The sequence below is a fragment of the Misgurnus anguillicaudatus genome, chromosome 3 (genome assembly GCF_027580225.2).
Source record: "Misgurnus anguillicaudatus chromosome 3, ASM2758022v2, whole genome shotgun sequence".
Lineage (NCBI taxonomy): Eukaryota > Metazoa > Chordata > Actinopteri > Cypriniformes > Cobitidae > Misgurnus > Misgurnus anguillicaudatus.
This window is the reverse complement of record NC_073339.2, coordinates 27363677-27386810: the sequence shown is the minus strand read 5'-3', so window position 1 is coordinate 27386810 and position 23134 is coordinate 27363677. Positions and strand designations below refer to the sequence as shown.

Below are 23134 nucleotides of genomic sequence, written 5' to 3'. Positions count from 1 at the left end.
CAAATGTATACCTTATTTTTTATATTTGGAAGTATTTTTAGATGCACACCAAACTTTCACAGCTGACATTTAGAATCATTTTCTTTTAATTAGAGCCATATTGTACTGGTCATATAGAATATTGTTACATGTATACATATTGTTACTTTATTATTTATAATTACAATTAAGCTTCTTTATTTATAATTACAATAAAGCTTCTTAAATCTATTGTATTGTTCATGTTGTTAGCATTTTTTGCAACCCTGTAAGACTTTTATTTTACTAAAAAGGCCTTTTGTACTTTATTTTAACCTATTTTTTTTTAACTACAAGCAAAAGTTTTTCTCTTTAAGTCTCAAGCAAAAGTTTTTCTCTTTAAGTCTCCCCACAGTCACAGTTCTTTTGTCCCAACATTCCTCACTGAGCCATTAGGGGGTTGGGTCTCCTCAGGTGTAAAATACATCAATATTCATGACCATTGACCCTCCCATGCATATTGCCTTTGCACAGCAAAAAGTGTCTTACAAAAGTTAAATCAATGTATTTTTTCACGTGAATGAGTGGGTTAAATGGTTTTTACATCTTTTTGTAGCAAATTCTCTACTCTACAAGAGTAGATAACTTTTTTGCTTGTTAACAAATGTTTAGGATGTGTTCCTTGGCCTTATTTCAGCAACTTTTTGTTTTCTTTTTTTTACTAACCACGCATAAACATCATTTACTTAAAAATACAAACATGTACATACATTTATCTTAAATATTATTATAGCACAGTTTGTGCTGAATACAGTGTTATGTGATATTAGCCATTAATGTGTTTTAAAGCAACTGAAAAAAGACCAAATGTGAGAGCATCTCAGAACCTCTGACTGTGTCCAAAAGGGTCCGACCCCAGAGGGTTAAGTACACTGCGGTCGCAAAATTCTGGTTACTTAATTATCCCTAGATAACTGAAGTTACTGAAGGTGGCAGATCCTTTTCCTACTTTGCCCCTAAGCTCTGCAATGCTTTGCCAAAAAACGTTTGAGAATCTGACACAGCCGATCAATTTAAGTCTTAACTAAAGACATTTTTCTTTATCAAAGCATTCACATAATTTGTCTAGTAAATTTACTTATCCCGCAATAGTTAGCGTGTCTGGAAAAAGCATTCACATAACTCCTCTGAGTAATATATTTATGCCGCTATAGATAGCCTGTCTGGAACCGAGAGGATATTAAACCATACACTGCATGAAAAGTGGAATTTTCGTCAGAATGTGGCACTGTAGATTGACATGAAACTCCAAGTTTACGACTGCCCACGACCAGTGTTGGGGAAAGTTACTTTATAAAGTAATGCATTACAATATTAAGTTACTCCCTCAAAAAGTAACTAATTGCCTTACTTAGTTACTTTTCATGGAAAGTAATGCTTACATTACTTTTAAGATACTTTTGCATTACTTTGTCTTACTTGGCTGAGGCTTGATCTCTTTTAGGCCTTGTAGGTGTTTTTATGATCGCAAAAATGTGAAGCTCTGGCCTGCCATCTCCGTTTCTGACTCAAACTGTTCCTGAGCAGGAGCACAGAGTGCGTAATTCTACATTAATTTGTTTAGTTTAATTCAGTACATTATTTTATTTTTAAATTGAATGAATTAAACTGAAAAGTAACTTGCATTACTTTTTTTAAAGTAACTCAAATATTAATGTGTACATTTATAAAGTAATGCGTTACTTTACTCGTTACTTCAGAAAAGTAATATTATTACGTATTATACAACAGTTCTTTCTGGTTCTCGAATCTGATTGGCTAAGAGGCGTGCGATATTGTACTGATAACGGCACAGTAACCGTTTCATCTTTCGTATCATTCCGCCACCTAGTGAATGGAGGTCCTTTAAACAGGCTCATCTCTGAATGGAAAAACTGCACGCACACACGGACACACACAAACGCGCTGTTTTTAATCACTCTCCGTGTGTCTCATTAGTTCACTAGCTCGAAAATCAGTATGTGAATCCCAATCTGAAGTTATCATTCCGTCAAAGATCAGCGCTCTTGGATGTTACGTTAAACTTAATGGGAGTAATGTCTTGTCACATCATGTGGACGATTAACACTTGGAAAGAGGAATGTAAACAATATTTTTTTCTGGAGCGATGTCTCTCCTCAGAACGTGAAAACACCGTGGAAATGCAGGTAAGCACCACATTTTTTAAATGTGGACATTGATCATTTATTTTATCAAGACGTGACTATTAAAACATGTTATGATATATTGCCACTGATATATTTATAAGCAGCATGCAAAAACATCTCTCTGACACTTATAAAAACAGCTTTATATAGTACTGATAAGAACAAAGTCTTATAATAATCGAGTGCTCATATTGCGTTAAGATTAAATGGGAAAGCAATAGTAACATTATATAAGTATAGTTTTATTAACTTTTACCTCGCGCCAAAACAATAACAACACAATATGAATAAGAAAACAAGTAAAAGTTTCATCATGACACCAAATACTGCTGATTTGATCTCAATTTTGACCATCAAACACAGACTGGGCCAACATCAGAGCCAGGGAATCCCTGTCAGAGATGTAGCCCAGATAGGGCGGTGATCAGCAGGGCAAGAGAAAACTGATGTCCGCTCATGCTCTGGTTCTCGTACCGAATCTTACCAAGCAAACGTTTAAACAGGCGCTATCTTTACTAATCGACTGCAGATTTAGATATAATACATATATATTCTCGACTGAACTAATCATAAAATCACACTTTGTGACCAAGAAACGGTAATATAAAGAAACGGCTAATTCGCCCATTGAGTTATTATGAGATTCAAAGCAGCCGAAAGTGTTACCTGTCATTCTGGCTGCCCTTAAATCGGTGGCGGAAGAAAGTAGTTCACAAACAAAGAGGCTTTTAAAATAATTGTTTTCTAGTTTTCGTTTTTCAAACGTGTGCCGTCGAACTGTTGTATAAAAGCAATATCGCTCTCGGAGTCGTGCGATATAGCTCTATATCATCACGGCTGTGACTGCCTACGGCCTCGTGCCTCTGGCCTAATCACAGCCATGATGATATAGAGCCACACCACACTCCTACTCGAGCGACACTGCTTAAATGCGCGTTATTTGTAATGCGTTACCCCCAACGCTGCCCACGACAATTGGCAGGCAATGCCGAAAAACTGCCATAAATTGTCAGTAATGGATGTGGGCCTTGCTTGGCAGTTGTCCCCCCTTCCCCTAATTCTAGGGGAGGCTTTAACATGTAAATGAACATGCCGTGAGCTATACAAATGCAAATCAGGGTAGCAGCTGGGGGAGTTTTACTCAGGTGACATTCAGAGAGGTGGTAACTTCATTTTAAGAAAATCTCTGGTATTAGTATAGCCTAGTGTTGGTGCGATATGCCCTATTTTGAGATCGTCCTATCGTCAGCCTGTGAGATCGGCGATAGTATCGGGGGGCGGGGCAGTAGTTTACTCATTTTTTATTTGTAAATTTTTCACTCATTATAACAAGTCACTTGATTGATGGACAAAAAAGGACAGGAGCAACAGCGTCATGACCGCAACCTTTTTAAAACTGATGCCATTAATGCGAGCACGTCATTAAAACCCTAACCATGATTACTTAATAACTGTAAAAACATGCATCTGCGCACGCACACACACACACACGTGCGCGCACATACAAACAATTCAATGCATTTGTTAGGTGCTGTTGCAGAAGACAACACGTGTCAAGCAGTGGTGCTCTCAGAGGTTCCTTTTTAAACACCTTGGTCCGGCGGAATGTGATCATATTTTAAACACAATCATATTTTAAACACGAGGGACGTGTTGCTACAACTCATTATAATGCATATCATAAATAGGATTAGTGATCTGACTTCGGACAGAGCGCGCAGCTCTCTGCACGTACGCGAGAGTGAGAGAGTCGCCAATATGCAGCGGGTCATATTTTAAACAAAAAGTAAAGTTTGCCTCTGCTCGCATGAAACGCATTAAACGGAACAAAGACATGAGGATTACTGCTTTAGTTTATGTTTAGACTTCGGACAGATGCGAGAGCGCGTGCACGTGAGACAGAGAGAAGCGCAGCTGTTCATGACACAATGGATTTGCTAGAAGGAGTCCAAGACGTGCGCATTAAGTGCAGGTACGTGCAAGAAGGAATTCTCTCTTTACAAGCTCTCCACGTAAAGCGAAGCCCACAAACCCTCATGCGAGGAAAAGCATGCAATGTGGGTGTTAATGTAAAACTATGATGATAATAATAACCATTCGCCAACTATCATCATGACTATCATTATGAAAGCCCGCTATTGGCGATACGTCTGAAGATCGTCGATACACGATACTATTGTCTATCGGCACAACCCTAGTATAGCCAAATTACAGACTATTAAATTTTAGCTTGAATTTATTTATTTTTATGTATGTATGCTACACTGTTAACCCAGATATTGTCTTAATGATGTAAACATCACTTAATATTTTGAGTTTTGGACATACACTTAAAAAAATCTTAGTTCATTTAACTTTTAAGCGTATAAAATTAATTAAACTAAAACATTCAAGTGAATGAACTTTACCAGTACATGTTGTAAGGAATACCCATAATCCTTTGTCCCTGAATATTATGATTATTTAAGCTTTTTTACAGAATTAAGAACTGATAAGAACTTTAACTACTCAAATATTTGTTAAAATGTCATAGAGGTTTATGCTCTTATATTATTCATGTTGTTTAGTTGTAAATGATAAATTACCATTTTTGTTAATGAAAGTCGCCATTCAGGTGATCGGTGTTTATTGACATAAACAGCACATTGTATTGGATTTTTCTCCACAGTACTTACAATTGTTGTCAAAAACTCAGTTTTGTGTGTGTTTCAGTGGAGAATCAAGTTTATTCAATGACTTACTTTGTAATGAGTTTTGTGTTACAATACCATTTAACACTAAGAGAAATATAATTATAAATGAATTAAACATAGAAAATCTTTAAACTCTTAACTAAGCTGAGATTCAAAATCAACTTAAAATTAAGTTTAATGCACTTTCTGGATGATATTGTAATTATTAGAAATTTTAAGTTAAATATACTTGTTTTAGTTAATTTTTTTAGGGCAACCAAGTTTGCTCCAATTTTATTATACAGGCTAGTACAAAGTATATTTAAGTTCAATGTGTAAAAACTGCAAAGTATTTGATATTGCAAAACATTGTAAGTTAAATGAACTACATTTATTAAAGTTACTATTACTTAAAGGTGCCCTTCCTCTGCCGTTTTTATTGTTTTATACTGTTGTCTGAGGTCTACTCATGACGTTTGCATGGTTTTTAAATCCAAAAACATCAAAAGCAATAAGTAATAGGCTTAAATAAATACTGAGACACCTGCATTACATGTGAACGGCCCCTAAGCTAATAGGATTTTGTTTCTCTTTCCCTGTCTCCTCCTTTTGGCCTACAGGATTTTTGGCCTACAGGATTTTTCTCCTAGGGTTTTTTAACCCCTGGGGAGTCTGCTGACATTGGCTTAACTTAGCACCCTCTTAAATAGGTTACATTTTCACTATGCTCGCTAGTATGGTTAATCTTAACCGCTGTATTCTGCTGTTTATGTTTTAAAGATCTTTGTGTTTTTTCCTGAATCTATTTATGTAAAGCTACTTTGAAACAATTAAACAATTGTGAAAAGCGCTATATAAATAAAATTTAATTGAAATTTGGCTAAGGTAAAACCTCAAGAATTTGCATAATTAATTATACACATAATCTTCTTTAACTTATACCTGAAATTCCCTTCCATAGTGTTTCACACAACAGCTTCTCCAAAATGAAACACTACAACGTATAGTATATATAATAAACCATAAAAAAACTACTCTTAAATTAGATAAATGGTATATGCTTAATTCAATCCGATTTATCACACAAAGAGAGGTGTGATTAATAAAAATAAAAATCAGTATCTTGTTTAAAATGCGTGTGTAAAGCATATTAGAAATACATTTGACATTTTTAATAAAGCTGTTTAACAACAATGCAAATCATGAAAAATGCTATAGAATACATTAAATTGGACAAGTCAAATAATTATTTTAACAGTCACTCTAAAATATTTGCAGCAACTGACCAGGAAGAATTAATTACATAAGTAGGCCCTATAACTTACATGGTCTTCTTCTCTTCCTGAGCATCTCGGCCAGAGCGATCATCTCGCAACTCATCCCTTCTCTCTCGCCTCTCCTCCCTTTTCTTCTCCCTTTCTTCCCATTCCCTCTGCCTCTCCCTCTGCTCCCTATCCCTTTCCTTCCTCTCTCGTTCCCTTTCTCTCACTCGCTCATCTCTCACCCGCTCATCTCTCTCCCTTTCCCGCCCCCGTTCATCCCTTTCCCGTTCTCTTTCTCTCTCTCTTTCGCGTTCCCTTTCCCTGACTCGCTCACTTTCTCTTTCAACATCTCTTTCTCTCTCTTTTTCCCTCTCTCTCTCTTTTTCCCTCTCTCTCTCTTTTTCCCTCTCTCTCTCTTTTTCCCTCTCTCTCTCCTTCTCTCTTTCTCTCTCCTTCTCTCTTTCTCTCTCCTTCTCTCTTTCTCTCTCCTTCTCTCTTTCTCTCTCCTTCTCTCTTTCACGGATACGTTCTTCTCTTCTTTCCTCCCCTCGATCGTTCCTTCGGTCATCTCTCCTCTCTTCAAGGTCTTCACCACGGTTCTGTTGATGGCGAGGAGACGCTCTTTGTTCTGTTGAAGAACATGGACAGACATTGTGATCAATCATATTATGGGTTTTTGATGTCTTGCTTGACATTACACACTCACCGGCCACTTTATTAGGTACACCTGTCCAACTGCTCGTTAATGCAAATTTCTAATCAGCCAATCACATGGCAGCAAGTCAATGTATTTAGGCATATAGATATGCCCTGTGTCTCAATTTGTTCCCTAGCTCCCGAGGTCGTGAATCAGTATATTGTGTACACAGGTTCGGGCACTGGTAAGGACCCTAGCTCACTAGACATTGGGACAGTGTTCACTTATTTTTCTGTCACGTGGCTGCCTAATAGAGATGCGCGGATGGGCTATTATTTCATCCGCAACCGCATCACAAAACTCATCATCCGTCCGCCATCCATCCGCACCAACGTTTCTGACCAGTTTTCAAAACCGCACCCGCCCGCCATCCGCTGACTGGGCGATGCAAGGCGCTGCTGATGACAGCCGCTGCTGATGACGGGTTGGATGACAGCCGCGAGACTAGAAAGCCCTAGAATATAAGCAGTGAACTCAGGCTATGTTTACATTAATGCGTTTATCCTCTAAAATGCGTTACTTTTGCTACGTTTACGCCTTTCATCTACACTACATCACCGTTTTCGACCCTCATAAACGGATTTGTTCATCAACGCTGCAGACCCTGTTTTAGTTTGAGAACTCAGACGTTGCGCTGAGTGTAAATGTAGATGGAGTCTTATGTAAACGAACAGCTGATGTTAACGTGACAGCGCATCATTTTCAAAGTAAAAATTATTTTATTCAGGTAAATGGAGGTTTGCAACGGAGGTTTTGACAAAAATAGTAAACATCTACCAACCAGCTATTATACACGCTATATCGGATTGTTTTAACATGTATCATCATATATAATGTCTATTTTATATTTATGTTTGAGTATTGTTGGGTTTGAATATTGTTGTAATGTGTTTATGTTTTGTTTAAATTTAGTTAGCTTATTACGAAAGATAGACTGTAATTTTAAACGCCATATAGGGCGTTGTAAAGGCCAATATGAAGGGAGAAGTGTAATGGGTCAGACATTATTTTCGAGTTTAATTTAAGTTTTGTTTTCTACTTTAAAATGAATTTCGTTTCAGATAATTTGTCTCTTAATTTTAATCGATGTTTTGTTGATAAGTTTTGTGAATATAAATTAATAAAAACAATAAACTTTATTTCAGCAATTTCTGTGTTGCTAGCGGAGGACGTGCACGGACCTCGCAAACATTTAAAAATTAATGCAATAAGCATTTCTGTAGGCTAAAGCTATACTTCACCTCTTACTATGTTTGATTGAAGTTTGCATTTGCCGAAATTTATTTTTGCTTCAAGTTCGTTTAGTACTGTTCACTTGAATGCTTTCTTTTTAAATCATAAAGACCAGTCTCCGATCGGCGCACATGACATGGGACAAAAATAAATAAATAAATAGCCTAAATTAAACGCACAAATTACATAGTCTGCACTGGTATCATCCTGATTTACCACTTTGTAAAACTTATTCCAGGCAACCCTTTTCTGAACTTTTATTTCCTTTGTTTTTAATTCTCATTTTTTTGAGTTTGCCACGTACCTCCTTCGCCGGCGTTGATAAGAGCTGTGTCAAAATGTGTCCTCATTTCTCCGCGCTGTTAATGATAGAACGAATGGATCCTTAACAGCAGAGGCTATCCCAAACAATTAAAACCTTTATTAAATAAAAGTGTATTTAGAAAACTTTTTCTTGTCACTGTTTTAGTATTATAAGTTATTTTTTGTGTTAATATTATTCGGTTTATGTTGCGTATATTTCTAAGGTTGATTATTTGATATAGTGTTGTTGAATAGTTTAATCTACATCAATGTGTCATATTTTCTAAAATAAATTCATATTTTTCTGATTACATATTTATTTTAATAAGTCAGAAATGTCTCCGCTGTTTATTGCTGACAGGCGCGATGGGCGCTACTGGGGGCGCGTGCAACAGGTGACCCAAATTATGGGTCCTCAGAAGGCTAGACCGTCTCATTTCAGTTCTCTTCGCGAACTTCTGAGCCTGCCACCTTGAAAGACAGAGTGCTCATCTTTTAAAGTCGCATGCTTTGAAGGACACAGCTAATAACAAGCAGTCGATCCGCCACCCGCCCGAATTTAATTAAAATATTATTTTTCGTCACGTCATCCGCCCGATCCGCGGTTTATCCGCGGAGTCCGCGGCTGTAACCGCCAACCGTGCATCTCTACTGCCTAAGCGCGTTGTGATCACTCACAGCTGTTACTCATCAACAACCAGCAAAACCAACATCTCTCTGACTTAATTTTAAACAGTACATTCTGAAAAACGCTCTCATTATTCTCTTACATATATATATATATAAGGGATGTCCCGATCCAATTGTTATATATATATATATATATATACAATTTTAAATAAATATTATAAATATTGAGTAGATTGTGGGCCCCTTACTGTGCAGCAATGTGTGTTTATATTTAAAACTAAAACAAACGTTTGTCTTTTTAAAAGTTCTGTCACATTTCATAAAGTTTATTGAGTTGGATCACGTGATTTTTGGTTGGCGAGCTTTAAAAAGGTCACGTGATTTCCGGGAAGGGAACATAGGGACCATCAATGCTCACTGATTTTTGCGTTGCATTGTGGGAATTTTTAGGGAACAAACGTTCCAGTGCACTGGAAGGATTTTGCGATTGAGACAGCCTTTAAAATGGCCGACTCCCTGATCAGTGCCCTACTTACTGAACAAGGGAGCTGATTGAGACATACCCATGGTCAAGACGATCTGCTGCAATTCAAACCGAGCATCAGAATTGGGAGGAAAGGTGATTTAAGTGACTTTGAACATGGCATGATTGTTGGTGCCAGATAGGCTGGTCTGAATATTTGAGAAACTGCTGATCTACTGGGATTTTCATGCAAAACCATCTCTAGGGTTTACAGAAAATGGTCTGAAAAAGAGAAAATATCCAGTGAGCGGCAGTTCTGTGGGTGCAAATGCCTTATTGATGCCAGAAGCTGCTGATAGGAAGGCAACAGTAACTCAAATAACCCCTTGTTACAACCGAGGTATGCAGAAGAGCATCTCTGAACGCACAACACGTCGAACCTCGAGGCGGATGGGCTACAGCAACAGAAGACCACACCCCGAGTGCCACTCCTGACAGCTAAGATAGGGAAACTGAGGCTACAATTCGCACGGGCTTACCAAAATTTTACAATAGAAGATTGGAAAAACGTTGCCTGGTCTGGTGAGTCTCGATTTCTGCTGCGACACTCGTATGGTAGTGTCAGAATTTGGCATCAACAACATGAAAGCATGGATCCTTCCTGCCTTGTATCAACGGTTCATGTGTAGTGATTCTGAGACGGGCACCAATTAATTTAGTATGCCATACACAAGGCACTAGAGGTGAGTTTCACCTAGAGTGTGCGTGTGTGTCAGATGACCCATCTCTTCTTTACTCTAGGCACCAGCTAAAGAATTTCACTTTAACAATAAGGAGGATCTGAATAGATCATTTAACAAATAAGAAAATATGTCATTTGGAGGGAGTTTGTCATCTAATTTATCTGAAAGTTTTTGTGAGATTCTGGCCAACTTGTAGAGCCTCTGATTATCAACACGAAAAAAACACAGTTGTAATAAAATGGGGTTTATTTGACTAAATATCCAAGGTGAATAACTACTACGTAATGCAAATAAATGATATAGAAATGAATATGAAAATAAAAATTAGAAAAACAAAAAAAGTAATATGTATTATGGCATTTGTGTGCCAAAAAGAATTGAGCGCATCACTGATACCCGCTCGCGCATCACTGATACCCGCTCGCGCAAAAGTGTTATCGCGAGAACATAACAGATCTGAAAGCAAGGACCTGGGTTTCACCTGCTTTTAATTGCCCAGAAATTTCACCTGCCCTTAACAAAAGGAAGATGCGATTTGCCAGACCCAACAATGCAGAAGAGCTGAAGGCCACTATCAGAGCAACCTGGGCTCTCATATCACCTGAGCAGTGTCACAGACTGATTGACTCCATGCCACAGCACATTGCTGCAGTAATTCGGGCTAAAGGAGCCCCAACTAAGTATTGAGTGCTGTACATGCTCATACTTTTCATGTTCGTACTTTTTAGTTGGCCAAGATTTCGAAAAATCCTTTCTTTGTATTGTTCTTAAGTAATATTTAAATTTTCTGAGATTCACTTTTTGAATGGAATTAGTGAAATAAACCAATTTTTGATGATATTCTAATTATATGACCACACTTACATGACCAGTACATGTGCACACACACACACGTGCAGTTTTTTTTTACTATAAATGAAAAACAGATTTACATTCCCTGTTTTGTGTTATGGTTCTGACACGAAGTCAGACCTTATAAGCTGTTTTAATTAACATAGCCCATATTAGCTAATTAAAATAAACTAGAAATTCTATCAGTTACGCATCCCAATGTTATGTAACACAAAATGCCAAGGAAGTATTTTAATGCATCCGAGAATCGAGATGATTGTGAGTCAGAAACGCAATGAAAGCTAAACTAGTGCAGTTATGTATAAGCTTTTTACCTTGCAACAGCTTTAATAAATCAATGGAAATGTATGCTATAATCTGCTATAGGTGTCCTCTTCATTTTAAAATCTCGTTGATAAAAACAAATAATATATGAATAATCATTTAGTTTAGCTGTTTTCTCAAGTTCACTGTTTCAATGATCTGTTGTTATTGTTGCTTTACTGAAGCTAGTGTATGAAACCTGTTATTCACCTTATGAATAATGATAATTATGCATGTACAAGCTATACAAGCTTTGGTCAAACATTTCTTAACACAATCTTATTTATGGCAGAAGGTAAATTTCTAGAAAAGTTTTTGCCATTTTAAATGTTACAATTTTATTGGTGTGTAACAGCTCAAGTATACAGTATGTCACTGAGACTCTGCCTGTGAAAACTAAAGTCTCAGTCTTATTGTGAGATAAGAATTATCACAGTTTGATTTCAAGCATTAATTCACTCTGATGTCAATCCCTGACATGACATTACTCAGTCAATATTATACATATCAAGTTTATATTTTCACGGAATGTTCTTAACATTATTTTGTAATTTTTGTGATTTTACATTATGTAGAAAACAGTAAACCACAAATAAATCTAATAAATAATTTAGTAGAATTTATCATTATAATAACTTCATTATTTCCTGTATTTTGTTTCACAATACTCCCTAAACGTATGTAAATGCAAGGAATGGGATTCAAGTCGAAAACATTTTTCCCCATTTTGTGTCCAACCACTTCTTCTCAAACCAAAGTTACACCCTTGTATAAATTACATAAACGAACATCTGACCATTTCTTTTATTCTAGTTCAGGTCTTACAGACTCTACAAGTAAAGTCCAAAGCTGAAAGATGTTAAAAGATGTTTTGTGAGAGCTATTTTTTCATGATTGAATATGTAGAACAAGTCACCTCTTTCTCTGTTGTCACGGCAATCTCTCTCCGCATGCCCTACCCTCCGGTCATCTCTGACCTGTTCTCCTCGCAACCTATCGTTGTCATATCGATCACTGTTCTTTTCAGAACTCCTATCTCTGAAACTGCTCCGGGGCTCCCAGCTTTCATGTCCATGAGTACCACTGGTGTCACTTTGTGATGCTCTGTTACCACGAGCAGACCCTAAAATATGAAATGTATTTCAATTAACAACAACATTTTAAAAGTAACATCACATTATTCAGTTTGAGTGCAGCAGAGGTTCATGTTATTAGGGGTCAAGCCCCGAAGGGGCGAAGACCCCTATTGTATCCGTTAGTTTTCTTTTTATAATAATAATAATTAATATAGCTGCAAGCAGCGATACCGGGGTCAAGCCAAACATGGCAAAAAATGAATCATACGTGATGACTGTCATGATCTAAGATCTAAGTTTGCATTAGTTTTATGAAAAAAATAGTAATTTTCTTGTATCTTGAGACCACTAGGTGGCTCTTTGCCGAAACAATAGATGGTGCCTCAGGTCATGACTGGGATGACACATACCAAATTTAGTGTAAATACAATAAAGCGATACGGAGATATAGCCTTAAATGACTTGACCACTAGGGGGCACTGACCAAACAATAAATTGTGACTCAGGTCTTGATTGTGATGACACCCACCAAATTTGGTGTAAATACGATAAAGAGATGCAGCGATATAGCTTCAAATCTCTTGACCACTAGGGGGCGCCGAAAAGTTTACATGTCCTCCCAGAACATGTTGCTGATGAATCATACCAAGTTTCATAACAATACGCAATTGCGTTTCTGAAATACTTGAACTTAAAGAAAAAATTCAAAATGGCCGACACACAAAATGGCTGACCAAAAACCATTTGGTATCATTTGACTCGGCATGCCTCACCAAATCTAACAAGACCGGTCTCATAATTTTACATTCAAGTTTGCAGTATTTATAAGCAAAAATAGACATTTTTTATATCTCGTGACCAGTAGGGGGCAGTGTGACGAAATGGTGCATGCACCCTCAGGTCATCACTGTTATGACATATACCAAGTCTCATATTAATACACAAAAGTTTTGCGAAGATACAGGCTCAAACACATTTTGGCGTGCTCGCCCTCGCATTCTTTGATGCGTTATACGACAACGGATAGGTCTACGGAAAAGCTTTTGATAACTTTTTGTCTAGAGTGTCTCTAGATGATGCATACCAAAAATCAAGCCAATCACACGAGCGCTCTAGGAGGAGTTCGAAAAAGTAGGTGTTCAATATAATTCAAAATGGCCGACAGGAAGTAGGTTTGACATTAGACATATTTGGTACAGTCGGACTCAGCATGAGCCAAGGAATCAATAGAGTGAAGTCTTATGTCATAGTGGCAATTTAATCAAATGATATAAAGATTTTAAACAATTTATTTACATATCCTGACCACTAGGTGGCGCTGTCCTAAAGATTTATAGGTGCGCTCAGAACATGTCACTGATGAACCATGCCAAATTTCGTAGCGATACGCCATTCTGTTTGTGAAATACTGAACTTAATGAGAAAATTCAAAATGGCCGACACCCAAAATGGCTGACCGAAAACGGTTTGGTATCGTTTGACTCGGCATGCCTCAAGGAATCTAACAAGACCAACTTCATGATTTTAGACTCAAGTTTGAAGTAGTTATAAGCGAAAATAGACATTTTTCGAATCTCGTGACCACTAGGTGCCGCTGTGACGAAACGTTGCAGGCACCCTCAGGTCATGACTGTTATGACATATACCAAGTTTCGTGTCGATACACAAAAGTTTTGCGAAGATACGGCCTCACGTCCGTTTTGGCGTGCTCGCCGCCATATATGTTGTCAATTTATATGAGAACGCATTGGTCTATCAAAAAGCTTTTGATAACTTTTTGTCTTGGGTGTCTCTAGATGCTACATACCAAAGGACATGCAAATCAGACAAACGGTCTAGGAGGAGTTCGAAAAAGTAGGTTTTACGGAAAATTCAAAATGGCGGAAAGATGTGCATGACACAAATGACATCAATGTGTGCAATTGAATCATCATGAGCCAAGGATTCAGATGAAACAAGAATTTAGTTTCTAGGACTCACGGGTCAGAAGTTATTAGCATGAACATAAGTGGACGTTTGGACTGTTGGTGGCGCTAGAGAGTTTGAGTTAGACACACCAAATTTGCTATAGTTACTTCTAAGACTGTCCTGTACATGTGTGCCAAATTTCATAACTTTCCTATGTACGGTTCTATGGGCTGCCATTGACTTCAATGGCGGAAGAGGAAGAATAATAAATATAGCTGCAAGCAGCGATACCGGGGTCAAGCCAAACATGGCAAAAAATGATTCATACGTGATGACTGTCATGATTTAAGATCTAAGTTTGCATTAGTTTTATGAAAAAAATAGCAATTTTTTGTATCTTGAGACCACTAGGTGGCGCGGTGCAGAAACAATAGATGGTGACTCAGGTCATGACTGTGATGACACATACCAAATTTAGTGTAAATACGATAAAGCAATACAGAGATATAGCCTTAAATGACTTGACCACTAGGGGGCACTAACCAAACAATAAATTGTGACTCAGGTCTTGATTGTGATGACACCCACCAAATTTGGTGTAAATACAATAAAGAGATGCAGAGATATAGCCTTAAATGACTTGACCACTAGGGGGCACTAACCAAACAATAAATTGTGACTCAGGTCTTGATTGTGATGACACCCACAAAATTTGGTGTAAATACAATAAAGAGATGCAGAGATTTAGCCTTAAATGACTTGACCACTAGGGGGCACTGACCAAAAAATAAATTGTGACTCAGGTCTTGATTGTGATGACACCCACCAAATTTGGTGTTAATATGATAAAGAGATGAAGAGATATAGCTTCAAATCTCTTGACCACTAGGGGGCACCGAAAAGTTTACAAGTCCTCCCAGAACATGTTGCTGATAAACCATACCAAGTTTCCTAACAATATGCAATTGCGTTTCTGAAATACTTGAACTTAAAGAAAAAATTCAAAATGGCCGACACACAAAATGGCCGACCAAAAACAATTTGGTATCGTTTGACTCGGCATGCCTCAAGAAATCTAACAAGACCAGTCTCATAATTTTTCATTCAAGTTTGCAGTAGTTATAAGCAAAAATAGACATTTTTTATATCTCGTGACCAGTAGGGGGCAGTGTGACGAAATGGTGCATGCACCCTCAGGTCATCACTGTTATGACATATACCAAGTCTCATATTAATACGCAAAAGTTTTGCGAAGATACAGGCTCAAACACATTTTGGCGTGTTCGCCCTCGCATTCTTTGATGCGTTATACGACAACGGATAGGTCTACCGAAAAGCTTTTGATAACTTTTTGTCTAGAGTGTCTCTAGACGATGCGTACCAAAAATCAAGCCAATCACACGAGTGCTCTAGGAGGAGTTCGAAAAAGTAGGTCTTCAATATAATTCAAAATGGCCGACAGGAAGTAGGTTTGACTCAGACATATTTGGTACAGTCAGACTCAGCATGAGCCAAGGAATCAATAGAGTGAAGTCTTATGTCACTGTGGCAATTTAATCAAATGATATAAAGATTTTAAACAATTTATTTACATATCCTGACCACTAGGTGGCGCTGTCTTAAAGATTTATAGGTGCGCTCAGAACATGTCACTGATGAACCATGCCAAATTTCGTAGCGATACGCCATTCTGTTTGTGAAATACTGAACTTAATGAGAAAATTCAAAATGGCCGAAATCCAAAATGGCCGACCGAAAACCATTTGGTATCGTTTGACTCGGCATGCCTCAAGGAATCTAACAAGACCACCTTCATGATTTTAGACTCAAGTTTGAAGTAGTTATAAGCAAAAATAGGCATTTTTTGAATTTCGTGACCACTAGGTGGCGCTGTGACAAAACGTTGCAGGCACCCTCAGGTCATGACTGTAATGACATATACCAAGTTTCGTGTCGATACAATAAAGTTTTGCGAAGATACGGCCTCACGTCCGTTTTGGCGTGCTCGCCGCCGTATATGTTGTCACGGTATACGAGAACGCATTGGTCTATCAAAAAGCTTTTGATAACTTTTTGTCTGGGGTGTCTCTAGATGCTACATACCAAAGGACATGCAAATCGGACGAACGGTCTAGGAGGAGTTCGAAAAAGTAGGTTTTACGGAAAATTCAAAATGGCGGAAAGATGTGCATGACACAAATTACATCAATGTGTGCAATTGAATCATCATGAGCAAAGGATTCAGAGGAAACAAAAATGTAGTTTCTAGGACTCACGGGTCAGAAGTTATGAGCATGAACATAAGTGGATTTTTGGTCTGTTGGTGGCGCTAGAGGGTTTGAGTCAGACACACCAATGTTGCTATAGTAACTTCTGAGACTGTCCTCTACATGTGTACCAAATTTCATAACTTTCCTACGTACGGTTCTATGGGCTGCCATTGACTTCAATGGCGGAAGAACAAGAAACTGAATAATAATAATAAGAAAACTAACAGAAACAATAGGTGTCTACGCCACTTCGTGGCTTGACCCCTAATAATAATAAATATAGCTGCAAGCAGCAATGCCGGGGTCAAGCCGAAAAGGGTACAAAAGGATGTAAAATTGAGATTGGATAAGCAGATTGAAGAACCTAAGTAAACCTAATAATTTTAGATGAAAACACAAAAAAGTTATCAACAAAAATAATCTAAGTTCTTGTCTACTACAATCGTCCTTCTGTTATTGACAGTCATGAAACATTAGAGCACTGAAGGACATGTGAGTGGTGTTTGCAGTGGCAAAACATGGGTCACATCATGTTACAACAAGTTTAATAACTCAAAAGAGACCATCCCCGTGTCTCTACGATGTTTTGATGCTGAGATATAGCTTTTGCAAAAACGGTCGATAAGGTATTCTCAATGGTTGCTAGGGAGTAACTTGGCAACCACCAGTGATTATAGTCAAAGCCATGAAAGGAATAATCCATGATGACTCATGGTTTTAGATGTGTTGTTGCAGTAGTTTTAGGCAAAAATACTATATTCTATCTCAAAACCAGTAGGTGGCGCAATGAAAAAATTGTGCATGCAACATCAGGTCATGATTGTGTTACATCTAGCTAGTTTTATGACAATACACTTTAGTTTAGTTAAGAAACAGTTGTATGACCATAAGGCTGGCTTGTTATCAAAGGTTTTGTTCAATTATAAGGCCATCTAGTGGTGCAAGCACACAATTTTTTTTGTGTTGCCTCAGAATGTGCTCATGCATCAGCGTAGCAAATCTGGTGAAAAAATATATTTTCGTTACGAAGTTACAACCATTTATGTGTAAAAAACACAAAATTTGAATGTAATTTTTCGTTTTTTGCAATTTTCGGCAATTTCTGATGAAAATTTTAATATAACGCCAATAGAACTTTTTGTTCAGAAGGTAAGGTTAGTTTCTTCCTATGGTGTTTTCGAGACGATCGGAATAACGCTCGCGGAGATATTCACGCGTGTTTTTTAAGCGCTATTTTGCTGCCCAGGGTTAACCGTAAGGCGAAATCTGGCATGTTTGGTATCGTTGGACTCGGCAACTATTCAGAACTCCAAAGAAACAAGTCCTGTGAAAATACGTCAATCGGAGCCAAAGTTATAGGTGTATAAAACATTTCTCTGGCCACTAGGTGGCGCTGCAACGAAACTGTGCATGCACCCTCGGTTCCTGACTGGCATCAGAAGTACCAAGTGTCGTGTCAATAGGCCTAAGTTTGACGAAGATACAGCCTAAAATCAGTTTTTTTGCGCTCTACGTAAAATTTGTTAAGGCGGTATACGACAACGGATTGCTGTATCGAAATTCTTTTGATAACTTTTTGCCATGAGTGTCTCAAGATGATACATACCAATTTTCGTGGCAATCGGAGAAAAGCCCTAGGACGAGTTCGAAAAAGTAGGTTTTACGAATAATTCAAAATGGCGGAACAATTTTTATGACGGAAAATAACGACATAGGGTCCAATCGAATCGTCTTGAGCCAAGGAATCAGAGGAAGTAAGAATTTTGTTTCTAGGGCTTACGGATCAGAAGTTATAAGCAAAAACATAAGTGCAACTTTGGACTGTTGGTGGCGCTAGTGGGTTAGACATAGAGACTCCAAATTTGCTGTGGGGACACATTGGACTGTCCTTTATCAGTGTGCCAAATTTCATAACTTTCCTACGTACGGTTCTATGGGCTGCCATAGACCGCAATGGCGGAAGAAGAATAACTAATAATAAATATAGCTGCAAGCAGCGATACCGGGGTCAAGCCAAACATGGCAAAAAATGATTCATACGTGATGACTGTCATGATTTAAGATCTAAGTTTGCATTAGTTTTATGAAAAAATAGCAATTTTCTCGTATCTTGAGACCACTAGGTGGCGTTGTGCCGAAACAATAGATGGTACCTCAGGTCATGACTGTGATGACACATACCAAATTTAGTGTAAATACAATAAAGCGATATGGAGATATAGCCTTAAATGACTTGACCACAAGGGGGCACTGACCAAACAATAAATTGTGACTCAGGTCTTGATTGTGATGACACCCACCAAATTTGGTGTTAATACGATAAAGAGATGAAGAGATATAGCTTCAAATCTTTTGACCACTAGGGGGCGCCGAAAAGTTTACAAGTCCTCCCAGAACATGTTGCTGATGAACCATACCAAGTTTCATAACAATACGCAATTGTGTTTCTGAAATACTTCAATTTAAAGAAAAAATTCAAAATGGCCGACACACAAAATGGCCGACCAAAAACCATTTGGTATCGTTTGACTCGGCATGCCTCACGAAATCTTAAAAGACTAGTCTCATAATTTTACATTCAAGTTTGCAGTAGTTATAAGCAAAAACCGACATATTTTATATCTCGTGACCAGTAGGGGGCAGTGTGACGAAATGGTGCATGCACCCTCAGGTCGTCACTGTTATGACATATACCAAGTCTCATATTAATACGCAAAAGTTTTGCGAAGATACAGGCTCAAACACATTTTGGCGTGCTCGCCTCGCATTCTTTGATGCGTTATACGACAACGGATAGGTCTACCGAAAAGCTTTTGATAACTTTTTGTCTAGAGTGTCTCTAGATGATGCCTACCAAAATTCAAGCCAATCAAACAAGCGCTCTAGGAGGAGTTCGAAAAAGTAGGTCTTCAATATAATTAAAAATGGCCGACAGGAAGTAGGTTTGACTCAGACATACTTGGTACAGTCGGACTCAGCATGAGCCAAGGAATCAATAGAGTGAAGTCTTATGTCATAGTGGCAATTTAATCAAATGATATAAATATTTAAAAAAAATGTTTTACATATCCTGACCACTAGGTGGCGCCGTCCTAAAGATTTATAGGTGCGCTCAGAACATGTCACTGATGAACCATGCCAAATTTCGTAGCAATACGCCATTCTGTTTGTGAAATACTGAACTTAATGAGAAAATTCAAAATGGCCGACAACCAAAATGGCCGACCGAAAACCGTTTGGTATCGTTTGACTCGGCATGCCTCAAGGAATCTAACAAGACCACCTTCATGATTTTAGACTCAAGTTTACAGTAGTTATAAGCGAAAATATGCATTTTTCGAATCTCGTGACCACTAGGTGGCGCTGTGACGAAACGTTGCAGGCACCCTCAGGTCATGACTGTAATGACATAAACCAAGTTTCGTGTCGATACAATGAAGTTTTGCGAAGATACAGCCTCACGTACGTTTTGGCGTGCTCGCCGCCATATATGTTGTCACTGTATACGAGAACGCATTGGTCTATCAAAAAGCTTTTGATAACTTTTTGTCTGGGGTGTCTCTAGATGCTACATACCAAAGGACATGCAAATCGGACAAAAGGTCTAGGAGGAGTTCGAAAAAGTAGGTTTTACGAAAAATTCAAAATGGCGGAAAGATGTGCATGACACAAATGACATCAATGTGTGCATTTGAATCATCATGAGCCAAGGATTCAGAGGAAACAAGAATTTAGTTTCTAGGACTCATGGGTCAGAAGTTATGAGCATGAACATAAGTGGATTTTTGGACTGTTGGTGGCGCTAGAGGGTTTGAGTCAGACACACCAAAGTTGCTATAGTAACTTCTGAGACTGTCCTCTACATGTGTGCCAAATTTCATAACTTTCCTATGTACGGTTCTATGGGCTGCCATTGACTTTCGGCGGAAGAACGAGGAAGAAAAATAATAATAATAATAATAAGAAAACTAACAATAACAATAGGGTTCTACGCCCCTTCGGGGCTTGACCCCTAATAATAATTATTATAAAAAGAAAACTAACAAATACAATAGGGTTCTACGCCCCTTCGGGGCTTGACCCCTAAATATAGCTGCAAGCAGCAATGCCGGGGTCAAGCCGAAAAGGGCAAAAAAGGATGTAAAATTGAGATTGGATAAGCAGATTGAAGAACCTAGGTAAACCTAATAATTTTAGATGAAAAAACAAAAAAGTTATCAACAAAAATAATCTAAGTTCTTGTCTACTGCAATCGTCCTTCTGTCATTGACAATCATGGAACATTAGAGCACTGAAGGACATGTGAGTGGTGTTTGCAGTGGCAAAACATGGGTCACATCATGTTACAAGAAAGTTTAATTAGTCAAAAGAGACCATCCCCGTCTCTCTACGATGTTCTGATGCAGAGATATAGCTCTTGCAAAAATGGTTGATAAGGTATTCTCAATGGTTCCTAGGGAGTAAATTGGCAACCACCAGTGATTGTAGTCAAAGCCATGAAAAGAATAATCCATGATGACTCATGGTTTTAGATGTGTTGTTGCAGTAGTTTTTAGGCAAAATACCATATTCTATCTCAAAACCAATAGGTGGCGCAATGAAAAAATTGTGCATGCAACATCAGGTCATAACTGTGTTACATCTAGCTAGTTTTATGACTATACACTTTAGTTTAGTTAAGAAACAGTTGTATGACCATAAGGCTGGCTTGTTATCAAAGGTTTGTTCAATTATGAGGCCATCTAGTGGTGAAAGCATACAATTTTTTTTGTGTAGCCTCAGAATGTGCTCATGCATCAGCGTATCAAATCTGGTGAAAAAATATATTTTCGTTACGAAGTTACAACCATTTATGTGTAAAAAACACAAAATTTGAATGTAATTTTTCGTTTTTTGCAATTTTCGGCCATTTCTGATGAAAATTTTAATATAACGCCAATAGAACTTTTTGTTCAGAAGGTAAGGTTAGTTTCTTCCTATGGTGTTTTCGAGTCGATCGGAAAAACGCTCGCGGAGATATTCACGCGTGTTTTTTAAGCGCTATTTTACTGTGCAGGGTTAACCGTAAGGCGAATTCTGGCATGTTTGGTATCGTTGGACTCGGCAACTATTCAGAACTCCAAAGAAATAAGTCCCGTGAAAAAACGTTGATCGGAGCCAAAGTTATAGGCATGTAAAGCATAAGTCTGACCACTAGGTGGCGCTGCGACGAAACTCTGCATGCACCCTTAGTTCCTGACTGGCATCACAAGTACCAAGTGTCATGTCAATAGGCCTAAGTTTGACGAAAATACAGCCTAAAATCTGTTTTTTTGCGCTCTACATAAAATTCGTTAAGGCGGTTTACGAGAACGGATTGATGTATCGAAATTCTTTTGATAACTTTTTGCCATGAGTGTCTCAAGATGATACATACCAATTTTCGTGGCAATCGGACAAAAGCTCTAGGACGAGTTCGAAAAAGTAGGTTTTTTATTAATTCAAAATGGCGGGAAAATTTACATGACGGAAAATGACAACATAGGGTCCAATCGAATCGTCTTGAGCCAAGGAATCAAAGGAAACAAGAATTTCGTTTCTAGGACTTACGGATCAGAAGTTATAAACAAAAACATAAGTGCAACTTTGGACTGTTGGTGGCGCTAGCGGGTTAGACATAGAGACTCCAAATTTGCTGTGGGGACACATTGGAGTGTCCTTTATCAGTGTGCCAAATTTCATAACTTTCCTACGTACGGTTCTATGGGCTGCCATAGACCGCAATGGCGGAAGAAGAATAACTAATAATAATAATAATTATTATAAAAAGAAAACTAACAAATACAATAGGGGTCTTCGCCCCTTCGAGGCTTGACCCCTAAATATAGCTGCAAGCAGCGATACCGGGGTCAAGCCAAACATGGCAAAAAATGATTCATACGTGATGACTGTCATGATTTAAGATCTAAGTTTGCATTAGTTTTATGAAAAAAATAGCAATTTTTTTGTATCTTGAGACCACTAGGTGGCGCTTTGCCGAAACAATAGATGGTGCCTCAGGTCATGACTGTAATGACACATACCAAATTTAGTGTAAATACAATAAAGCAATACAGAGATATAGCCTTTAATGACTTGACCACTAGGGGGCACTGACCAAACAATAAATTGTGACTCAGGTCTTGATTGTGATGACACCCACCAAATTTGGTGTAAATACGATAAAGAGATGCAGAGATATAGCTTCAAATCTCTTGACCACTAGGGGGCGCCGAAAAGTTTACAAGTCCTCCCAGAACATGTTGCTGATGAACCATACCAAGTTTCATAACAATACGCAATTGCGTTTCTGAAATACTTGAACTTAAAGAAAAAATTCAAAATGGCCGACACACAAAATGGCCGACCAAAAACCATTTGGTATCGTTTGACTCGGCATGCCTTCCGAAATCTAACAAGACCAGTCTCATAATTTTACATTCAAGTTTGCAGTAGTTATAAGCAAAAATAGAAATTTTTTATATCTCGTGACCAGTAGGGGGCAGTGTGACGAAACAGTGCATGCACCCTCAGGTCAT

The 23134-nt window shown here is 38.1% G+C and overlaps 1 protein-coding gene across 9 annotated transcripts in view; it reads right to left on the bottom strand.

Moving 5' to 3' along the window:
• Positions 1-23134, bottom strand: part of zc3h13 (zinc finger CCCH-type containing 13) — a 278860-nt gene that overhangs the window by 32191 nt on the left and 223535 nt on the right. For 8 of the 9 annotated variants that reach the window (XM_073863726.1, XM_073863730.1, XM_055205268.2 and 5 more), the window contains 2 exons: positions 12240-12446; positions 6163-6727 (listed from right to left, as the gene is read on the bottom strand). In XM_073863726.1, the coding sequence (XP_073719827.1) occupies positions 6163-6727; positions 12240-12446 (772 nt within the window). The remainder of the gene's footprint in view (positions 1-6162; positions 6728-12239; positions 12447-23134) is intronic. The other variant, XM_055205270.2, reaches the window with a different exon arrangement.